The 20,966-nt window shown below is 54.1% G+C and overlaps 1 protein-coding gene across 5 annotated transcripts in view; it reads left to right on the forward strand.

Annotated features, from left to right (window-relative positions):
• The window catches only part of GNG7 (G protein subunit gamma 7), a 78,986-nt gene extending 59,423 nt beyond the window's left edge, over positions 1–19,563 (forward strand). For all 5 annotated transcript variants that reach the window (XM_042794446.1, XM_042794441.1, XM_042794443.1 and 2 more), the window contains 2 exons: positions 11,904–12,022; positions 15,005–19,563. In XM_042794446.1, coding sequence (XP_042650380.1) covers positions 11,942–12,022; positions 15,005–15,130 — 207 coding nt within the window. In that variant the 5' untranslated portion in view covers positions 11,904–11,941 and the 3' untranslated portion in view covers positions 15,131–19,563. The remainder of the gene's footprint in view (positions 1–11,903; positions 12,023–15,004) is intronic.
• The last annotated feature ends 1,403 nt before the right edge of the window (positions 19,564–20,966 follow it).

Here is a 20,966-nt window from a genome sequence, read left to right on the forward strand (position 1 = left end):
TTATTTTTAGCTACTTTGAAATGTCATTTGAATGCACATAGGTATAATAGCTACAGTCAATGTAATGAACAAACCCTGTTTCTTTTTCCATAACACAAGAAGAGGTAGCTGAGGGGCATATTGTGCTGGGGAGGTTCCTAACAGCTATGTTACCCCGATTATTTACCAGTTCCCTATCTCCTCCAGAAGCCTTGAGCAAGCTCTGCCCAGCCATACAATGGCTATATTGTAGCTTGTGGTTCTGACGTAATTCCCACCAAACACACTTTCCACAATGAAAACTTGAAGTGACTTGAAGCCAAATGCCTTGCCCTTTCCATCCCCTGCACGCAGATCTCTGTGAAGTTCAATAAAGATGCTCAGCCAGGCTTGCTCAGCACGACCGCTCTCTAAAGCCCCGCAAAAGTCCCAGTATCTTCTGATCAACAGAGACTATAATTGGCACAATGCTCCTAATAAAGGCTAGTCCTCACAGTGTTTGCCTTGAATTCTTATTTTGGGGTTTTCTTGTAATCTTCCTTAAAGTCCATGTGGCTAACTTTCTTGCTAAACATGTGATCCTATTTTGGGGAGAAGCAAAATAAGTTTGAGATAATGAAAATGTAACAGCATTCTGCTCACAGATTGCAAGCAGAGATGTGGCTTTGAATTCATCTGAACACTCGTGTGGCACAGGAAAATACTGGCTGTCCAGGAGTCTCAGGAAAGAGACTTACTCCTGTGATAAGATAACTTATAAAGGACAGAGTTTTATCTGGGCATTATGGTGACTTGAGGGTGTAGATATGTCAGGGACTTGTTTCTTTTAATAGCCATGCGTTACTGACAGGGAAATTATCTGTTGCTTTCTCCACCAAAACACAGCAGTTCTGCCAGCTGACTCAGACTCATGCCCTCATCTCTGTTTTCTTTCCTTTTCCCATAAAAAAGCGCTCGGTGTCTCCTTTTACTATTTCCAACGTAGCCTGGTTTGGGGTCTCCCAGGTAGAAAGCAGAGGCGTGCTGTTAAACTGTGCCAAAAACCTTGACGTTGGGCAGCAATAAATGTAGTATCTAAGAGGAAACTGTGTGGACACAAATCCTAGCGACCAAAGGGTCTCCACTTTAAAACAGGGCGGGGTTTTTTGCAGCCGTGGTGTTGGGTGGCCTTGCGCTGTCTGTTCAGGTTTTGGTGTGCAGGTCCGGGTGCATCTGCCCGTTCCTCTGCTTACAGCTGAAGGTCAGAGCATCGCATCCGTGTGGCATTTGAGTTGGTTCTGCGTTTCAGGTTTGGGGGAAGGTGACTGTGGCTGCTTTAGTCAGAGGGTTCTCCCTCTTCGGGCATTTGCTTATCTGTAGAAAACTTCAAAGTCATTTCAAACCCTTTCCACCCACTCAGCACCCAAGGAGTTGCACAGTGGAGGGAACTGCCAGGCTGGTTGCAGGCTGCTCGCTCAGCTGTGTCATGGCTGATGCTGTAAAATCTGCTGATCTCACGATGAAGTAACTTTTGCACATGAGGCCGATAAATTCATGTGACCTCGTGGTGCAGCTGGAACAGCCTTTGTCCGCTCAGCAAAGAAGGGAATGAAACGCTGTGCCATGTTAAAACTTCCCCTGCCTGCTTTAAATGTCTTGAGTGCTGACACTTGCAGCGTTTCCCAGCTCAGATCTCGGGAGCTATAGGAAATTCTCAGGAAGCTTTGTGATAGTCAGCCTAAACTTCCCTTTCTTTTATCTCCTTCTATAACTTAATACTCCTGTGCCATGACACAGCCCAGCTTCCTGCTTAGTCTTTATACCCTCCCGTTGAATGCAGAGCTGCTATCAAGCCATCCCAGACAAGGACAAACTCCACAGTGGTCTAGCCAGGATATACATATTTAGTTCTCAATATGCCCACTGAAATCAGTAAGTCGGTACCTCTTTTCAGGCCATAATTGAAGACACAAGCCTGAGTTGGAATTGTGTTTATAGCCACGGCGACCTCTGGACTCGAGGACCTAAAAACTTAATCATTTCTGAAATGATTGCATATAAAAATAACAACCTAATAAGAAGGACTCATCCTTCTTATTAAGTTGTGATATAAGAATATCACTTTTAGTGGGATGATTGGGGTTTGGTGTGCTGGTATCGTGGGTTTGCTGCTGGAGGGCTAGATCAAAGCAGTGTGCTTTCCTTGCAGGAGCTGCAAGGACAGATCAATGTATTTTTAGTTTTGCTATTATTAAGACATATATTAACCCGGTGTGTGTTTTAGAACATGCGTGTTACTCCTCATAGTCGCTTTTTGGAAAGAAAGCATGGGTGCCTAAGTGGGGGGTTTTGTCTGTGTCACCACCTGCACTTGAGCATTGCTAAGGCAAAGCACAAATACTCCAGGTCTTGACAATGAGCAGTTTTCAACAAGCCAGACTACAAAACCAGCCTTCATTGCAGTGTTTTGTGTGAAGTACTCATTCTTTCATCCCTTTTCTTTGGCTAAGATCACAAAATCTGTTAGCTTGCATTTCATGAAGATGTTTGAAGAACATGTATTTACTTCAAAGATCATAAATGTCCTTGAGTTTAAAAATCTTCACAGAAGTGATTAACATTTTGCTGAGACAGTTGTGGAGCAACAGATTTTGAATAGTGCTTGACATACAGGAATTTACAACCTGATTTTGAAGAGCAGGGAGAAAGTTCTCCTTTCTATGCATCTGAAGGGAAGACATTCATCCTGGGGAGGAGATCTGGGGTGTTGGGGGGCTCATGAGTTCTTGCGATGGTTTCTGCAAGCAGAGGGATGCCATTTATACAGCTTAGTCATCTCGGGCACTGAGAAATAGGAGAGGAAACTGCAGGTGACTGGAAAGGAGAAGATTCAAAGCGAGAGCCTGTAATGCTGGGCTGGGGTGTAAGAGGCTTTGGGGTGCAGCACCAGCTCCTGCCAGAATGAGCTGCAGTTTTTCCTCTGCAGAAGCGGTGGTGGCTTCTGCAGCCACACTGGAGCTGCTGGTGCACAGGGCACACCTGCACGGGCGATTGAAACCGGTGTCGGAGCTTGTTCTGCTTTTCTGCTTACCCTTCCTTCCAAAATATCTGCTGCTAATGCTGGCCGAGAGCTCCGAGTTTCACACTGCTGAAGCACACGGGGAATGAGTAGAAATCGTGAAATCTTGTGGCCTAATTCTCGTTAGCAGTGCTCCTGTGGAAGCCATGAGCGCTCGCTGCTTGCGTGCAGGGATCCGGTTTTGCCCCCCGGACTTCATCTGTGACTGCACTGACCAGAAATGCAGGAAGGATGAGGATGGGGCAGACTCTGCAGTGCAAGTTCTGATTTATTTACTACCCTCAACCCATAACAGCCCTTAAGCACCTTGACTAAAGCCCAGCTTCGGTTCCTGGTTTAAATTATATGGTGGAACATTTATTATGTATCTGTCCATCTGTATTGTACGGTGGACTAACACACAAGCCCAGTGGTGGCTCCAGACCTTGGCGGGGGGAGCCAGATCCCTGCCGGGAGCCCTCTGCTCGCCCGCAGGCAGGCAGGCTGGCGCGGTCGCTGTTGCAGCCCGTTCTGCCGTGCACCACAAATGCATCTGCAGCTCCCACACACGCAAGCCAAGGGGAAACCTGAAAGTGCATCTGGCTTTGCATTCCTAAACCCAGTGCCTTGCTGGCGTTGTTACAGCCTCTGGCTGATGGCTCCAGGTAACAACTGATGTAAATACCTTTGCACTCTGCTTTTTTTTTTTTTTTTTTTTTTTTTTTTAATGAGTGGTCTAAAAATAAGGTTGGAATGTGCTGCAGTGACTCAGGGTACACAATCTGCAGCACCAGGGTGGTGATTGTGTGTAATTGCTGTGGCAGTCTTGCCAGAGGTCTCCACCCAGCTGGCACCAAAGCTGCTGCAGATAAATCCAGGAGAAGGGGGAATTTCAAGCCAGACCTAACACAACAGCATGAGTTAACTGTGCGGGGGCTTGAGGCTACCCTGGAAACAAGGTCTCTTGGATGTTCTGCAGCTTAGCTGGCAGATGTGTCCTGCCAGCTAAGGATTTCACGGTCTCTCAGCCAGGTAATCATTGCCTTTAATGGGAAGGAAATGGAGCTACACATCTCTAGGGATGCTCTCTCCTTCCAAAATCCTTGGCCAGTCTGAAACTAGAGCAGTTCAAGAGACAAAATACTTAAGCAATTAATGAATCTTCTGGTAAAGACGGAGCTATATGAGACACATGCCCCCCTCTCCTACATCTGTACTAGGTGCAACTTGCTGTTAACTTACGGCACAGACATCTAGGAGGAGTGGCAAGCAGCTGTGCCATCCTTTTCTTCACATAGCTGTGCTGCTTGTAAAGCCTCCTCTGAAATTTGGGCAGAAACTTGTTCGTGCTACCCCATGTCACCGCGCCCCTCGGCTGGGAGGCTGCTGAGCCCGCCGCCGCGCTGCTCTGCATGGCTTCGTGCTGCAAGTCCCATTTTTGCTGGAGACGTACCTTGCTGTAGGAGTGCTCCCTTCCCTCAGGGAAACCCTGGAGACTCCACTTGGAGCTCAGGGGTTTCTATGCTGTACCACAAATAGAAAAGCAAACATGCTGCTTTCCCACCCAGATTGTGAAAAAAAAAGGCAAAAAAATACTTCTGTGTGTCAAAAAAACCCAAAGCTCCGACACGTTGGCTTGGGTGGTTTCCATCTGGAAACAGACATACCGAGATACTGGAGCTGGTGGAAAAATAAACCCTGAAAAACAAACTGCTCTCAGTATGGATGTGAAATTGAGGATAAGAATTCTTTTGGTCTAATAATGGTGTGATTTTAAGCTCCTAATATATTAAAAGTGGGCTGGAGTGCAAGGTTCAGCCCTGGTGACAGCAGCTCTGAAGGTCTGTCACTGCTGGGCTGGATCTGCTGGTGGCTGCAGGAAAAACATGAAATATCTTCAAATACATGGCCTAGTTGCAACCTGTTGTAAGGAGGCTGTAATTTATCTGAGGAGGGACAGCGTGAGGGGAGGACATTTTGCAAATCTAAAGGAGCTTACGGGCACTTCGGTAACTTGCTTACTGCTAAAGTGAAATGCTTTGGCGTCCCTGCTGCTCTCCTGTGCTCATCATGCCGGTCAAGCTGCAAGTGATGCAGAACAAGGTGTGGAAAACAAGGTGGATGGTTTCAACACTGAAATGAGGATTAACCCTCATCCCGAGCAAGAGGCCAAGTGAAGCCCAATGCTTCCCACCGCTGCTGCCTCTTTAAGGAGAGTTTCTCCATCCTGGGATGGCTCCTTGGCCGAGCTCCTCGCTGAGCTCTCTCCGAGTATTGTCCCACGCCATAGAAATCTGGAGGTCTTAAAGGAGGGGGAAAAAAAAAAAAAAAAAAAAAAGAAAAAATTGCTGCACTCAGTAAAAAATTCAATAGCTCATTCAGCTGTTGAGCTACTGATGCAGGAAGTGTAAAAGAAAAATGGAGCCTGCTTTGTTCTGCCCAGACAAGGAGTAAATGCCATTGCCCTAACAGCCTTTTTCTGTTCCAAAAAAGCATGAGGTCATCTTTAAAAGCAGTAAGCACTGAGCGGGTTTACACTGGGTTACCAGTCTCAGGCTCCCCCTTGTCCTCCCTCCTTTCCTGGCACCAGCCGGGTGCGGGGCTCAGCACGGGATCGCTCCGGTGAGGTGTGTGTTGCTCTGCTCCCAGGCCGGGGCTGCTGGTGGGCTCCTGCCCCGGGGTCTCTGAGCACAGCAGGCTGCGTGCCGGGGAGGGGGGGCTCGCCTCTCCAGCTAGGATCGGATGCCCTGGGGCTGCTGGACAGGGCTGCTGCTCCAGCGTTGCCGTGATCGCGTGGGAGATGGTTTTACGCACGCGTGCTGCTCCTGAAAAGCCCGGGTTGGTGAAGGCTGTGGTCCAGGAGTGCGGCCTCGTACCTCGCCCCTCTCCCCTCCGTCAGCACAGTGGACCCTGGTGCCTTGTTGCACCAGCCCTGTGATGGGAGGATGATGCTCCAGCCGCGGGCTGCTGGAGGTGTGCGCTCCCATGGGGCACCTCCAGCACGGAGACATCCATCCATAAACACCAATTCACAGGGGTTTTTTATCGGGGGGGGGGGGAGAGGAAGAGAAAGACAAAAGAAGCATAACTCCAGCAGTTACTCAGATGTTCGCTTGTTTATTTAGCCTGCTAGGAGTGGCTGCTTCCAGCTATGAGAAGCATGGGAAGAATTCAGAAACTAGAGGGATCAGTGCATATTTCTTTCCTAACGTAACGCTTCCTGCTGCTTGTCTGGAGAGGCTGCGGGTGGGAGCGTGCAGGTGGCACCGGTTGCATAAAAGAGAAGGGGGTTCGTGCCGAGTCAATGATGAACAGTTCCGGGTGTCACTCTTGCAGCACCGCGCCGTACGCCTTGCAGGGTGCAGATCGCAGGCGTGCTAAGGCAAGCCCGGTTTCTCGGCACGCCGCGATGCCGAGGGTGGCAGTTTCACCCTCGTGACCTGGAGCCTGTTGTAATGTTTCGGTGCAGCGCCGAGGGCGAGGCGAGACGAAGGGTCCCTCCCTGCGTCTCCCAGGACGGAGCGAGGTTGCGGGGTGCCGAGCCCCGTCCCGCAGCGACCTTGCTCCGTGATCCCTCGTCTCCGAGCGGAGCCGGGAAGCGCCGCCGGGGCAGGGTTGGGAAATGGATGAAAGGGCTGAGCGGGCAAAGTCCTGCTCGGAGCCAGACCAAGGTACTCGACAGAGGAGGCGTCTGCTTCGACAGGGAGTTTGTGCTGAGTCACGGCTCGTCAGAGCCAGCGCTGCTGTCACCGCTGCTGCTGCACGCTTCTGACTCAAGCGTTGCACTGGTTTTGGTTGTTTTTCACCCACTAAAGTAGCCCAAATCATTACCTTTGCGTTCTACCTGGTACATGAAGAATTAGTTTATGAAAAAGAAAACCTCTGCAAAGCGGAGGTGCCTACTCCATAGTCACAAGTCGGTCTTGGTTTGACGTCAGAGGGCTGTGCAGAACAGATTCTCGGTACTGGAAGTGCAAAACACTCCCATGTAAATGCCTTTTTCATGCTTGCCTCAATGGAAACACTGGAGTGCTGATAGTAATACGCTGCCTGAAGCACCTGCTTTGTAAACACTGAAGAACCTTTTTTGCTGAAGGCATATGAAGAATGTGAACACCAGAAATCTGCTTTTGTAACGTTTATTGTGATCCTTTGAATTCTTTGTTTCATGATGAAACCTGATCGGCAAGAGGGCATTTGTGGTTGTTCTTGAGTCAGAGACTGAGCTGCTGCAGGACACAGTTACAAGCATCCTGACCTGCTTTCGGTTCATAATATACAAACCAGTCTAAAACAGCAAATCCTAGTGGTTCCAGAATATATCCTCACTTAATGGGGGGGGGGGGGGGGGGGAGGGGCTCTGTCCTCCAGTGCTTTTCCTAAAATAGGCAGAAGTGCTCACGGGATGTTTGCACTGCAGCCAGATCGTAACTCAGGACTTGTTTGCTTCATCCTTGAGTCTGCTCTGTCCCTCGCCTGCACTCCTGGCTCCCTGTTTACTTGCTGCAAGGTTTCATAACCCTTCCCTCACTGCTGCTTTTGTTGGCATTGACCTTGAAACACCACTGGATGATATATCATTGCCCATGCTCTTGTGTTCTCTTAATTTTCACTAATTTTCAGTGTTTAGCTTACTGCAGCAGTATTTTTCATGCGCTGTCTTGCAGCCACATAGGTGTGAAGTCTTGCTGCAGCCCCATCCCTGTTAATTCCTCTGCAGTCTGGGATCTGCAGCCGCTTGCCAGATCGCTCCGCTGCTGGAGGAACAGGGACGGCAGCCCGGAGAGTTGCAAGACTGTCTGATGACTTCAGCCCTCCTGGAATTGCTTACACGACAGCGTGAAAAATCCACGCTGAGCTAACGTTGCGTTAACACAATCAGAGTAATTTCCAAAAATTGGGTTGTCCTCTCTGGGCAGCGCTGCCCTTCCCAGGAATGCTGCTGGGGAGAAGTGGAAGATGGATTAGCCGGGAGGGCAGAAGGCGCCCTGGCAAAGATGTGGGAAGATTTATTTCCTGCTGAATGATGTCCGTTTGTGACTCAGCAGAAAGCGAGCGCCGGAGTTCTGCAGAGTCATGAGTAGATACCGGGAAAGAAAAAGTGTGTCCTGGGCAGGCACCGGCCACTCCCTGTGGGCTGGGGCGGGAGGAGGTCGGTCGTGGCCAAACACCGAAGGCTTCGCCCGCCTTGCGGGAAGGAAGCGTGGCTGCGTGGATTATTTCTCTGCCGTCAGATGACAGAGCAGAGGCAGGAGGATGTGCACAAGACCTGGGTGTCCTGACTGTCCCGTGATCCCTCCCCAGGCCCCGCTGCAGACATCGCCTCCCCATCCTTTTCCAAATGCTGATTTCTTTAAAACATAAAGATTGGAGAAGGGACAATGTAGCTGCGTCCTGCATGTCATCCTGATTTGCATCACACATACTTTACTCCACGTGCTTCTGCATGGCTTTTTTCCAAATACCTTTGCCTCACGAGTTATTTACACACCCCTGTAAGTCTGCCGAATGACATCTTTAAAGTTTGTTTTGGCTTTTAAAAAATCCCAAGGACGCCCTTCATGTGCCACACAGCAGCCCACTGGATCTTTTGTATTGATGGTCTCCAGTTGCTAATGACGCTCTTAGTTAATTGTTCACCAAGGTAACAGAAGCCAGTTTTAAACTCCTGCCGGGCAGAGCAGCCCTGGAGCAGGGCCGGGTTACCTGACCTGTGCCAGCAGCCCGGACGCGGGCATCGAAAGCGATGCAGGTCCCGCTGTGGCTCGCACCATGCGGCTGCCCTAGGGATGCTCAGGATGCTCCAGCTGCAGCTGGAGGAGGATTTTGCATCCAGCAAAACTCCCCTTCTCCTTTCTGAGAGCTCGGATGCTGAAATTTGAACTCGGAAATTGAAAGGGCTGTAAGAGGAACTGCGCCGGCAGCGCGGCGTGCAGGGAGCCGCTCGCTCGGTTCCCAGCTCCCCCGAGGGCCCCTGCGCCATCACCGCTGGGTGACAGCGGCTGAGGAGGAAGTAGAAGCCGCTGCTGCAAATTTTGTCGCTGTAAAACCGCGTAACCCTGTGCTCGGTGGCGATTGATGCTGCTCTTTACGCTTGGGAGAGGCAAAGTGCATCGCTACCGTGGGCAAAGCGGGGTCTCGCCGGATGGCAGGGGATGGGGGCGAGCTGGAGAGCGGCCGTCAGCACAGGGGCAGGGGAAGGCAGGTGCCTGCCGGCTGGGATGCTGGAGCGACCCACGGAAAGCATCATTTCTGATTTACAAGAGATGCTTTCGCTTTGCAAGGATTCCATGAAACCAGGCTGCAGGGAGAGCAGGGAGTAAACCTCCCCCTTGCCAAGGACTTTTAAGACGCTAGTTTGATAACTCCTGCCACGCAGCAGGGCTCTCTCCGTGCTGTACTTAGTAAAAAGCGTCCTTCCCTCAGCCAGGCTGGTGTTCCCCGTGCAGCAGGAGCTGTGGGGATGGGGACACGGGCTGTGCGTCTCCCAGCACTGAGGCAGAAGCAGAAGTTCCCTTAAGTAGCTCACCCTGGACTGATTCATCAGCCTTGTTCCATAAACAGGAAGCTGGGAAAGTACAAGCAGGTGATCTTGTGCTGCTGCAAACATAAGTTATATCTGATTGCTTGTATTTTTGTTCCTCCAGCTGCCTGCTAACTCTTTATCCAGGTGAAGAATTGTTTTGTCAATGAGGAGTGAATTATTTGCAGCAGGGAGGTCTTTCAAGTTCACAGCACAGATTTAGAAGGAGCTTGACTTTGAGACAGAGCTTTTCCCCGGTCCTAACGCTGCCTGCACTATTTTGGAGTGCTTCAAACCAGAGCAGGAGAGGAGGATCCTTCCCTTGGGGACCAGCCTGCTTCCTTCTCCCAATTTCCACAGTACCAGACTTTATTTCAACAGTGTGGCTTCCCATGGTGCCCTGACTAACATCTTCCAGGACTAGCGAGGCGGAGATTTCCGAATAACCCTGCTAATTCAGGGAATCGTCCCGTGGTGGAGTTGGGAACGCCGGCTGAAGCACCGTTAGTTTTCTCCCATAGCACTGGGTGTTGCAAGTGAAGCTGAGTGCTGTTCAGGGATTGAAAAGTGCAGCGCACGTTGCATGCTGCTGCCAAGCAAAATAATCCCCGAGAGTACCGTTGTGGTCTGGAATAAACTCCCTTAATGTCTAAACATAGGCGAGACAGCTCAAGTCTGCTAGGATTTTGGATGGGGCAGACACTCCCCCCCTTTCTTCCCCCTGCTAAAGGCAGCAGTTCAGCATCTGCTTTGAAGCTGCGGATCCTGGGGAGAAGGCTGAAGGAGTCTCTAATTAAAGCTAGCACAGAGGGCTGCAGTGGGCGTCTGGCTGGGGCAGCGCCGCTGGTATCTGACCCCGTGTTTGCTTTGGCTCTTTCCTCCTCCCAGCATCATCTACTGGTTTGTCAGGCGTCGGGAGGTGGGAGGTGGTACTCGCTGCAGCCCTCTCCCCCCTCTTCCCCGCCATTATTAAATGGTCAGGGGCTGAGTCACTGCCGGGCAGGGCAAGGAAGTGACTTTTCCTGACGCCCCTGCAGCAGCCCCACGGAGATGATCACAAAGAAACAACCCGAGAACGGTGTCTGGCCAAGGGAGTCGGGCTCGGACAGCGTGGCCGGAGCTGCCCTCCGGCGTGCCGCAGCCCTGGCTGCTGCCCCACAGCTCGGGCCCGAGTGACAGTGATGGATTATTTTGGTCTCGCAAACAGACTTCTTCAGTTGCTGCTTTTAAATTTCGAGGAAGGTCATTTAACCGCCCGCGTTCTCGCTGCCGGGGTGCCGGGCTGCAGCGTGGCGGTCGCAGGGACACGGCCCCACGTGTGGGGTGCAGCCGGGTGACGGGTACATTAGAGCCCCACAGTCAGCACAGCCGGGGATGGGTGCAGAGTTCGGCAGCTGGACGGGGTCCGCAAGACCCTCAGAGACCAGACACTCGCTGCACAGAAAGGGGTTGTGCCTTGGCACGGCTCCGGTCCTGCTCCGGCCTGGCTCCGGCTCGCCCAGCCGTGCTCGCCTTGTTTCCATGATCAGCCAGGCCTTTATTTTGCACCGTTTTTATGGAAGGTTCATTTGAGACATGAGCTAACAGTGACTCCTGTGCTTTTATAGCCGCCTGTGCCTGTGCCTCACTGCCTGTCCCCTGCTTCCATCCACTGCTTCGGTATCTAGAAACCTCTGCTTCGTGCCTGAGCCCTGGCTTTCCACCCAGCTTGGGACCAGCTGTCGCTCTTATTTTCTTACTCTACTCTTTTGAGGGACATCAATTTGCAAAATCATGGATAAATAGCACAGGTCTGAGTTTGGACAGTATCAAATGTTTATAGTTGCTGCTTGGAGCCTCGTTGTGCAGAGGAAATCCTGAGTCAGGCAGGACGAAGGCAGCGGTACAATGAACAGATGAAAAGTGAGGGTGAACATCCAGGAGCTGTGTGTGGTCAAAGTCGGGCAGCGCCTCTGTCCACCTTCCCCCTGCCTGGCTCACTGCAAGCGGTGCATGGCAGGCTGCACGGGCTGGAAGATTTCTGTTCCCTTTTCCAGTCAGTCAGTTGAACGCATCTGGCAGGACTTTCTGCAGAAAAAGTTTCTTTTTTCCCCTCTCATCGGCAAGTTTCTGTTTGGTTTTCTTAATCGGAAAAAAAAAAAAAAAAAAAAAAAGCCTGAAAAGAGTGCACCAAGAGTGCTGTTTAAAGGAAAAGAGAACTTGAAGCAAAATCAGGAAACGTTAAGTTGGTGTCATCAGTTTAGAGCTCGTGGAAGCCCTTGGCACGTGGCTGTCAGCGAGGACACTGTGCATAACCCTTCTCGAGGCGGCACTGTGGCTTTGTGCACGATGCCAACCCCCCTCTGCCCCCTCCTTGTCTTGCAGTATTCTCACGTGCTGGGGCCTGGAGCCGATGGCAGACAATGTCAACAACTAACAACATAGCGCAGGCCCGCAAGCTGGTGGAGCAGCTCCGCATCGAAGCCGGCATCGAGAGGATCAAGGTGAGCCGGGGGGCTGGAGCAGCACGACACGGGCCGCTCGGGAGTGGGCAGGGATGGAGCAGGGAGGTTTTCACAGGATGCTTCCCACGAGCACGCTGCTGCGATGTCTCCGGCTCAGATATTGCAGCAGTTGTAAGTGGGACCTGTCCCTACGGACGCCACTCACGCCAGGAGGTAAGGTCACAGCCTGGGCAGCTTCTCCCAGGTGTCAGAGGTGACCACGCGATCCCTGGAGTAAGTTCCTGGGGCTCAGCTGGGCACGTGCAGCCCGTGAAGGCACTGAAGCTGCAGAGGCCAGACCCAGCAGAGCTCTGCCCGCCATGCTCACGTGCATTCCAGTCTTGTTTCCCCATTTTCTCGCAGGTTGGCTTCACTGTCTGTGTGCAGTTTCAGAATGTCGCTGCCTGCGCAGTTATTTCTCAGCTGCTGAGCTCCTGCAAATGAAAAAGGACAGCGGCACGCCTTCGCTCTGGTTTGAGGCGTGTTTATGGTAGAACTAGGGAAGGTTAATTTTGTGCTGCAGTTGTCCGGGATAGCAAACTGGGGTCTATTCTCAGCTGCTTGCTGCCTCGCCAGCAGTCTGCTGGGCCAGCAAAGGAGCCTCAGAAATAAAGCTCCCTGTGGCACGGGGGGGTTGGAGCAGGTAACGCGCTCCCAGCCACGGCGGCCCCGGAGAGTCAGGGACCGGGTTCCTCCAGCAGCCTCCGCGCTATTCTGGGAGCCGGCTCGGCGATTGCGGTTCCGCGGGCTCGTTTGGCCACATGAGCTCTGGAGAGCAGCCTTTGCTGGAGACAAATATTAGCATGTGGGCAGCAAGTCCCCAGCTCTGAGCGAGGCACCCCCGGGGCACTCTCTGAGTTTGCGCCTCTTAAGCCGCGGAGGAACCGCACTCAGCCGGCCCTGCTGCCCGCGCCTGGGCTCGGGCCGCCTCGCTCGGCAGGGTGGGCTGCGCTGCGCCGCTGCCCGGCCCGCCGAGAAGCTCCCCGGGCCGGGGCAAAGAGACCAGATCTGTGCCTGGAAAGTCACTTGTCAGTAAGTCACGCAAAGGAAACCCCCACGCAAGGTGACGAAAGGCACAAGTGAAACTGAAATACTGTAAAATGCATAGGTGTTAAATCCACCTGATAGTTTTTAATTTAGTTTCCTGGTCAAAGAATGTTTTCTTTGACTTCCCCTCTGCTACTTCTGCAGCAGCAGGTCCTCTGTCATCTCTGGTTTTGATGTGCGGGAGCTGCTGCTGCTTCTTTGAATATATATATGGTTTTTTTTTTTTAAAGCCATGAGGTTTTGTAGCTGTTTTTAGGGCCACCACTTTCCAGACTCCAGTCATGCACCCATCAGCGAGGCCATTTTAGGGAAGACAAAATAAATTACAGGTCTTCCCCCAGCACAGGCGTTGCTGACTCTCCTAAGAATTACCGTGTCTCAGCTCCGGGATCCCAAACGGTGCGGAAGGAGGGTGTGCGTGTACTTTCTGACCTCTGTAGCTGTGACTCTCTTAAACGCTTCTCTGGGAAAGAACAACGGCGGTGGGACCGCAACGTGCTGAGTGGAGAAGAGGTGCTGTCTGAGCGAGCTTGCAATAAAGCCGTGACCCGTGAACCCAGCTCTCGGGCCAGCGAGCCGAGCCGGCCAGCTCCCGAGCGCGGCAGCAAGCGAGCGCTCGCCGTACCGCGCAGGCAGACGCCCTAAATGAGCGGAGGGGAAGGGGCTGCCCCTCAACACCATGCCAGCAGCAACATGAGGAATGCCCACCCCCCCCACCCCCCCCCCCCCGATTCCTCCCCAGCCCGAGCAGCCCCGTCCTTGAGAAAGGGCCGGGCCTTTCCCAGCCGCCGCGGCTGGCTCGCCCTTCCCCGAAGCTTTAAGAGGCGTGCGGAGGTTTCCAGGCCACTTGCTCTCATAACAGGTTCAGCCGCGCTCCCGGCAAGCTCATCTCTTTCCCCTTGCTTTGCTCTGAGATTAGGAGTAATTACTGTCTTATGTGAGTAAGAGGTTTAAAGTAGAGCCTTGACCTTGTCTCTGCAGAGCAGTTTTGCTGTTGCATCCCGATGTGTGTGATAAGTATGGTTAAGTGCAGGCCGGCAGCAGATGGTGTTCATTAAAAGTGTTCATTACTGGTTAGGACTTTAATACTTAATATTGCAATAATACCCACAAAAGCGCCTTATCTGATGCAGTCTCTGGACCTGCCTTTCCACGAGACACCAAAAAAAGGAGGAGGATGCCCTCCCTGTGGTGTGGAAGCACAGACGAAGCGGGGTTTGCCCAAAGCTGCAGGGAAACTGGGTTTTGTCGCAAGCGCCGTTTCTCCTCCTCGCTCTGCAACTACAGCAGGTCACACCTGGGACTTCCAGATGTGGCCTGGTTGCATCTGTGTTTTGTGCTTGCCTTGTGTTCAACCAGCTATTAAGTTAATTTTTTAAAAAAGGGGGTTGCTGTTGGTGTCCGAAGCTGCTGGCACCACCATGCCGGGGCGGCTCTGGGCTCTGATGATGGCTTTGAACTAAAATAAGCAGAGCCTTAAGTAATAGTTTCTAGCGGTTTCAAAACCTCCATTTTTAACATCAGAGGATGGCTGCTTTCAAGCAGGCATTTCTTCCTTTCCTTTTTATCCCAAAGCCTTTAAAAATAAGGACGATAATACCTTCTTTTAAAGCTCTTGTTCTTGACTGGGAGTATTTTTCCCGTACTCATTGCTTTATTTATGTCAGACCTTACAAACTTCTTTTCCCGTGTCCATTTCCCCTTTTCACTTGTCACCATCTCCGTAAAGTTTCTGTTACGAAAAGCTGAACCACAGCTGGGTCTCTTTGTCCCCGCAGAGCTCGGGGGAGTCTAGTCCTGCCTCCTCCTCCTCTCCCTCCTCCTCCTCCAAGCTCCCCCCAGGCGTGCTTGGGAAAGTGCTGGTGCTGCGTGGGCTGAGCTCGGCCTCTGCACCTGAATACTCTCACTAACCTTCTGCTTTCTTGCAACATCTAGGTCTCGAAAGCATCTTCGGAGCTAATGAATTACTGCGAGCAACATGCCAGGAACGACCCACTGCTGGTTGGAGTGCCCGCTTCGGAGAATCCTTTTAAGGACAAAAAGCCTTGTATCATCCTATAGCTTTCCTCGCTCCGGCGCGTGCGATCTCTCAGGCAGGGCACCGTTCTCCATCAACTGAAACCAAGCTACAAACTTACAACTGCGCCGAGGGGTAAACACTAAATGTTGGATTCAAATAGAACTTAAATCTCAAGAAAAAAAAAAAAAAAAAAAAAAAAAAAAATTTACAGGTGGTTTAGGGAAGGGTGTCTGCTCCTGGGCAGGTGCCGCACTGAGAGGGGTCAAAATATAAAAACGGGAAAAAAAATAAAACAGGGTTGAGGGGTGGGGGGAGTATTTTTAATAGAGACATTCGAAATTGGTACCAGGGTGGTGGAGGCGGTGGGGGTTTTATTGCATTTGCCAATGGGATGTGGGATGCCAGGCCTGAGTATTGGGAGCTGGCCTGTAGAAGCTTTGAGCAAAGCTCTGCGTGGGTCTGATCCAATTAGTTTCCACTTAGCGCATCGTTGCAAGAATTTGCTCTGTTTCTTGAGAGGGAACAAGGGAGAAGCGTCCAGGTGGGGAGCTATTTTGTAGAAAAGTAGTACAAAAAAGAAAAAAAAAAAAGAAAAAAAAAAGGCGAAACAAAACCCAACCAAAACACGGCTTAAAAAATTGCTGTTGCACACATGGATGAACCGAGGCTGGGGGGAGGAGGAGGAGGATGGAGGCCGGGGGGGTCCGCCCGGACGAGGGGACGGCACCGCGGGGAAACGCTCTGCGGCGGCAGATCCGTCGGCTGAGAGAGTTCCCGTGAGCGGCGTTGGGCGGCCCGAGGCGCGGGACAGGCCGGGCTCGAGCCCCACCAGTCGCTTCGGGGGCTCCTCTGTGTTCTTACCGCTGTTCTCCCCATGCGGGACTGTACCGGGGGCAGGAAGGGGCTCTCTGTTGTGCAGCAGCATGTGAGAAATCTTTCAAAATTGGCCTTTTGGAGAGTCTCAGTCCGAAACACTAAAATTGGCAGATTTCCTAGCGTTTCCCATCCCTTTTTCTCACTGAGCGTGGCAGGTGGAAATCGTCCTGCCAGAGCCAGTTAATTCGGGGAGATGAGGGTAAGGCTGTAGGAGAAATAGTTCAGTTCCCATCCCTCAGTCATCTTGAAATATGATTTAAACGGGGAGCGCTTCGCTCACCGGTGTGGACCGGACAGCCCGGCTCGGAGCAGCCCGCGAGGAAGAGGGGGCGAGCAGGCGAGCCTTCCTCCCGCTGCCCTGCGGAGTGATGGAGCCCGGCGGCTCTGTGCTCGACGCTCGAGTGAAAGATCAGAGCTCAGGGACGTCCCAGCGCGTGTCCCCTCGCCCGCTTCCAGCTCGGCCGGGGAGGGGACGGGACCGGGGGTTGGATTTAAGCGAGCAAGGTCGGTCTGTCGGCGGGGCAGAGCGCGGGGCTCGGTGGCTCCTCGGGACGGTGAGACACGGCAGTGACACGGGTCGGGGTCCTGACCAGCCCACCGGGACCCGCTCCCGGTTAGTCTGAGCACAGGCACCCCGTGCTGGGGTCTGAGTGCAGGCGGTGCTGGGTTTCGGTTTGGGGAAGAGGACAAAAAAAAAAAAAAAAAAAAAAAAAAAGGGGGGGGGGTGTTGGAAAACAACAACCCACACCTGATGTGAAATCCTGTGAATTATTTTCCTATTCCCCCAATGTTTTGGATTCGGTTTGAAACGCCATGACCTCCCGCCGGGGTGGGAACCGCCCGCGGCCGACCCCGTCCCAGGACAGGGAGCTGCTCCCATCGCCGCCCCCGGGAGAAGGGCCGGAGGAGACCCTCGGGATGGGGTCTGGGGGAGACGGCCGAACCGCGCTCCCGCTTCCCGCCGCGGTTCGGAAACCTCGCAGCCCGTGCTGGGTGCTGCGTGCGCTTAGGCTGGTCGGAGTCGCTGGTCCGGGCAGGGCACTGGGAGGCTTGGCTGGGTGGTTTTTTGGAGGTTGATGGTGTCCCCAGGGCTGTCCCCGGCTCCCGAAGGCGGGGGGAGCTGCGCAGGGCGATGCCGGAGCCTGCGGCCGTGCAGCTGGTCCCCGGGGAAGGCGCGGCGGCATCTTCCAGGAGGAAGAGCGGCATCGGGGGGGTCTTCCTCCCGCGGCGCAGGGGTGGGCTGAGTGCGGCCGTGGCACCGGCGGAGGCTGTGGTTAGCAGAGCTGCTCCATTTACACTTCTTGGTTGCAGGTATCTATCTCGCCATCGGTTCTTTTAAGTACGTGATCACTCGCCTTTTTCAACGGAGTTGGAAAAAAAAAATAAAAAAATAAAAAAAGAAGAAGCACCACCACCACCACATTTTTAACACTAACGCAAACCGCAGCACCTCCTGTGTACGTCTTGCAGCTGCTTTCCCGGGGGCCTTTGCTGATCTGAGTGGTTTAAAACCTCCCACCTCCCCCGCGCTGTGTCACGGGCTCCTGTCCTGGCACCGGCCTTGGGGCAGCTTTGCTGGTGCCCCCCTGGATTTCGCCCCGTCGGGATGCGAGCCCCGGGGGAGGTGGAGCGGAGGGAAGTGCATTTATTTCCCTCTACGGCCAAGCGTGTCCCCAGCCCGGCACCGCGCGGAGCATCATCCATCAGCCACGGCCGGCAGCCCCGGCACAGCAACACCCGATGCCTTTTTGTTGTTGTTTTTTTTTTTTTACTTTTTTTTTTTTTTTTTTTTTTTTTAAATCATCCAACGTAACTTCAAGCTCTCGAACGCCGCGTCTGTAGCGGCAAGCGAGCTCGGTCCTGAGGTGCGCCTGGGTTTTGCCACAGCAGGGCTTTCTCTTCTCCAGGAGGGAATTTCCTCTGTCCTTAATCTAGTACAGTTCCAGCCTTATTTTTCTACTCCAGATTGCTGATTTCTTCCTCTATGTTAGAGACCAGTGCATGGTGCTATAGCCGGTGACCCAGGCGAGCGCCCGAGCCGCAGCTCAGCCAGAACCCGTGCTCCGCGGCCGAGGTTACTGCTCCAGCCCCGGCCCGGGACCGTGTCCCCCCCACCCCATCACCGGCTCGTGTTGCCCGTGGGGACCCCCCGGCCCCACCACCCGCCTGCCCTGCCCGCATCCCGCCCCCCCCCCGGCCCCCGGGATGGCAGCGGGGGGGCTTGCGCCAGGATGCTCTTGGTGGCAAAGCCAGGCAGGCGTGCCACGGTCCAGCAAATCGGGGTCAGTCCGTGTGTGTGTGTCCCCTCCACCTCGCCCTTCCACACTCATCCTCAGCGTCTCGCCCGAGTCGTGCCGGCGGTGGGACGGCCGCCCAGGGGCGAGGCGGCGGGGTTTGGGGGTTCGGGGATTCGGGGATTCGCTTCCCCCCAGAGCCGGGGGAAGGGGACAGGGAGCGTCAGCTCGGGGACCCCCGGGAGCTTGGGGACGGGGCTGGGGGCTCCCGGCGCGGGGCTGCGGGTGGGCCGGCGGCAGCAGGGTCCTGCCGGGAGCCGAGGGGGTGGCAGGGTGCTGCCAGCGGGTGCTGGTGTCTCTCGGTGGGTGACTCGTTAGGTGGAAAAATCCTCGACTTTTTTTTTTTTTTAATTTTTTTTTCCTTGTCTGAGTAAATCGGTGATCATACTGTAGATGTTTTTGTATAGCATAAATATAAGTGCAAATTACAGTAGTTGCTTGTACTTTGTTAGTGCATTTGCCAAAAAAAAAAAAAAAAAAGAAAAAAAAAAAAAGGAAAAAAAGGAGGGGAAAAAAAAAAAAAAAAAGACACTTTTCAGGACTTTTTAAGTGCTCCAGATGGCGAAGGGGGAGCGGGGAGCCGGGGCCTCCCCTGTGCCGCTGCTGGGGCGTGGGGCAGGCGCTGCCAGCAGCCCCGGCTCCACAAAGGCCTTTTTTTGGACGTAAACACATGCCCAAATCTGTCTGGCGTTTCTTTTTAGCATGTGGTGAAGCCGTTGCCAAAAATAGAAAGGAGAGAGACTGCAAAAGAAAAGGGACAGAGGAAACATTGCTTCTATTTAATTTTTTGGTCCGTTTTCCTTGTCCTGCCCTCCCTGTCTCGGGGAGCGTCCCGGCGGCGCAGCCGGAGCCGGGAGACGCCCGGGCACCCACACAGCACCCACCGACCGGCCGGAGCCCCCGGGGCCGGGCAGCTCCCCCTTCCCCCGGGTACTTAAAAAGTCAACTTTATTTAACAAAGTAAAAATAACGCATTTACTTCATTGAACTGAAGCCACGCGTCTGATACTTCGCGCCCTTAATTTTTTCTCTCTGGTCTATTATTATTATTATTATTATTATTATTATTTGCCAAACTCTGATCTTGTTGCCAAACGCAAATCAAGGTTTGTAAAGACTGTACTTAGGAAGTAATCGGTGTCTGTAACGTAGGCTCCTCATAACGTCTGCATTTTCGGATCTCTGATTTTTATTTCTGGTGTGCCATAGACCAATTTCTTGCACAGTGTTTAATATTTTGTGGAATTGTTGTTAAGAAGTGAATTGATAACACAATAAAAAGGCTCACTTTTCATTTTGCCAGATGTCCTGCCCAGCCTGTCCTGCGTCCGGCGCAGCGGGTGCTCGGGTGGTCTCGGTGCTGCCGGTTTGGGGGCACGGTGCCCCCCCCCCCCCCCCCCCGGCCACTCGCCCTTCCAGGAGGAGCCGGGCTGCGGGAGGGGACATCGTTAGAGCCGGGTAATCGCAGAAAGGGCCGGACCCCTCGGGGGTCCCCTTCTCCCACCACCCCGATGCTCCCCACCGCCGGCATCTCCTGCCTCCCGGGAAGCGCCGGGGCCCTCCCGTCCCACCCAGCCACAGCAAAGCGAAACCGCCGCCAGCAGCGTTCCTTCCCTTTTCGGAGAAAAGGAAGGGACCTCCGCCTGCCCTGGCAGCGGCCCTGGCTCCCCGCTCGGGTTTCCCAGCAGTTCCCACCCAAACCAGCGCCGGGGTCCGGTGCCGGAGCTGGCCGGCGGCAGCGGGCGCCGTGGGGGCCGCGTTCCTGGAAGGCAACGGCCTCCACGCCGGCGGCTTCGGGGGGAGGCTGGGGGGGGGACGGACGGACGGACGGACGGACTCCTGCCCGCTGGGCCCGGCAGGAACGCGTCCGGGCAGCCCGGAGCCACGCTTCCTCTGCGTGCCTGGAATAACTGGGATTTTTCAGTGTCTGACCCGAAATGCCGAGCTGGGAAGGGCGGCAGCGGGACGGGCACCGGGCACCCCCGGCTCCAAACCTCCCGCCGCGGCCGAAGGGCCGAGCCCCGTCACCCCGCCCAGGGGGTGCCCGGCTGGGTCTCGGGGGGCTGGTGCTGATCGTGGGGGGCCGCTGGGGGAGGCGAAGGCCCAGGGAGCTACAGGGGAGCAGAGGGGACACCGTGTCCCCTCCAGCCTCTGGCCAACGGCACCTCGGGCAGACGCCTCGCTGGAGCCACCGGCACCGGCTCTAAGCGGGGGGGTCAGGGTCCCGGCGGCCGGGTGGGGACAAGCAGAGCCGCACCGGCGGCGGGATCCCCGCACCCACCATTTCCCAGATGCTCAAACACCCCCACCCCCACCCCCCCGCGCCAAATTCACTTCAAACACACGGATGTGACCGGGGAGGTCGGGAGCCCGAAGCGAACCCGCCGGGCGCTGGAGCCCCTCCCGCGGGCTCCGGCACGGCTGCCTGGTGGCACGGAGCTGGGAGCGCGGCTAAAAATAACCGGCCCTCCTTCGCGGGGTTATTTTTAGCCTCTTTGCAGCTATAATTATCCACCCGTGGCGTCGGGGCCGGGGAAGCTGCTGGCACCACGGGCCGGGGCTGCGGGGACGTGACCGGGGTGGCCCCGGGGACGGCTGCGGGTGCCACCGGTCCCACCAAGGCTTGGCACCAGTATGGGCCTGCAGCAGCGTCCGGGTGGCACCGGGGTGTACTGGGGTGGGGGCACGGCGTGTGTTCCCCCCCCCC

This window comes from Tyto alba, unplaced genomic scaffold (genome assembly GCF_018691265.1).
Source record: "Tyto alba isolate M040663 unplaced genomic scaffold, T.alba_DEE_v4.0 Super-Scaffold_20000042, whole genome shotgun sequence".
NCBI classification, from domain to species: Eukaryota; Metazoa; Chordata; class Aves; order Strigiformes; family Tytonidae; genus Tyto; species Tyto alba.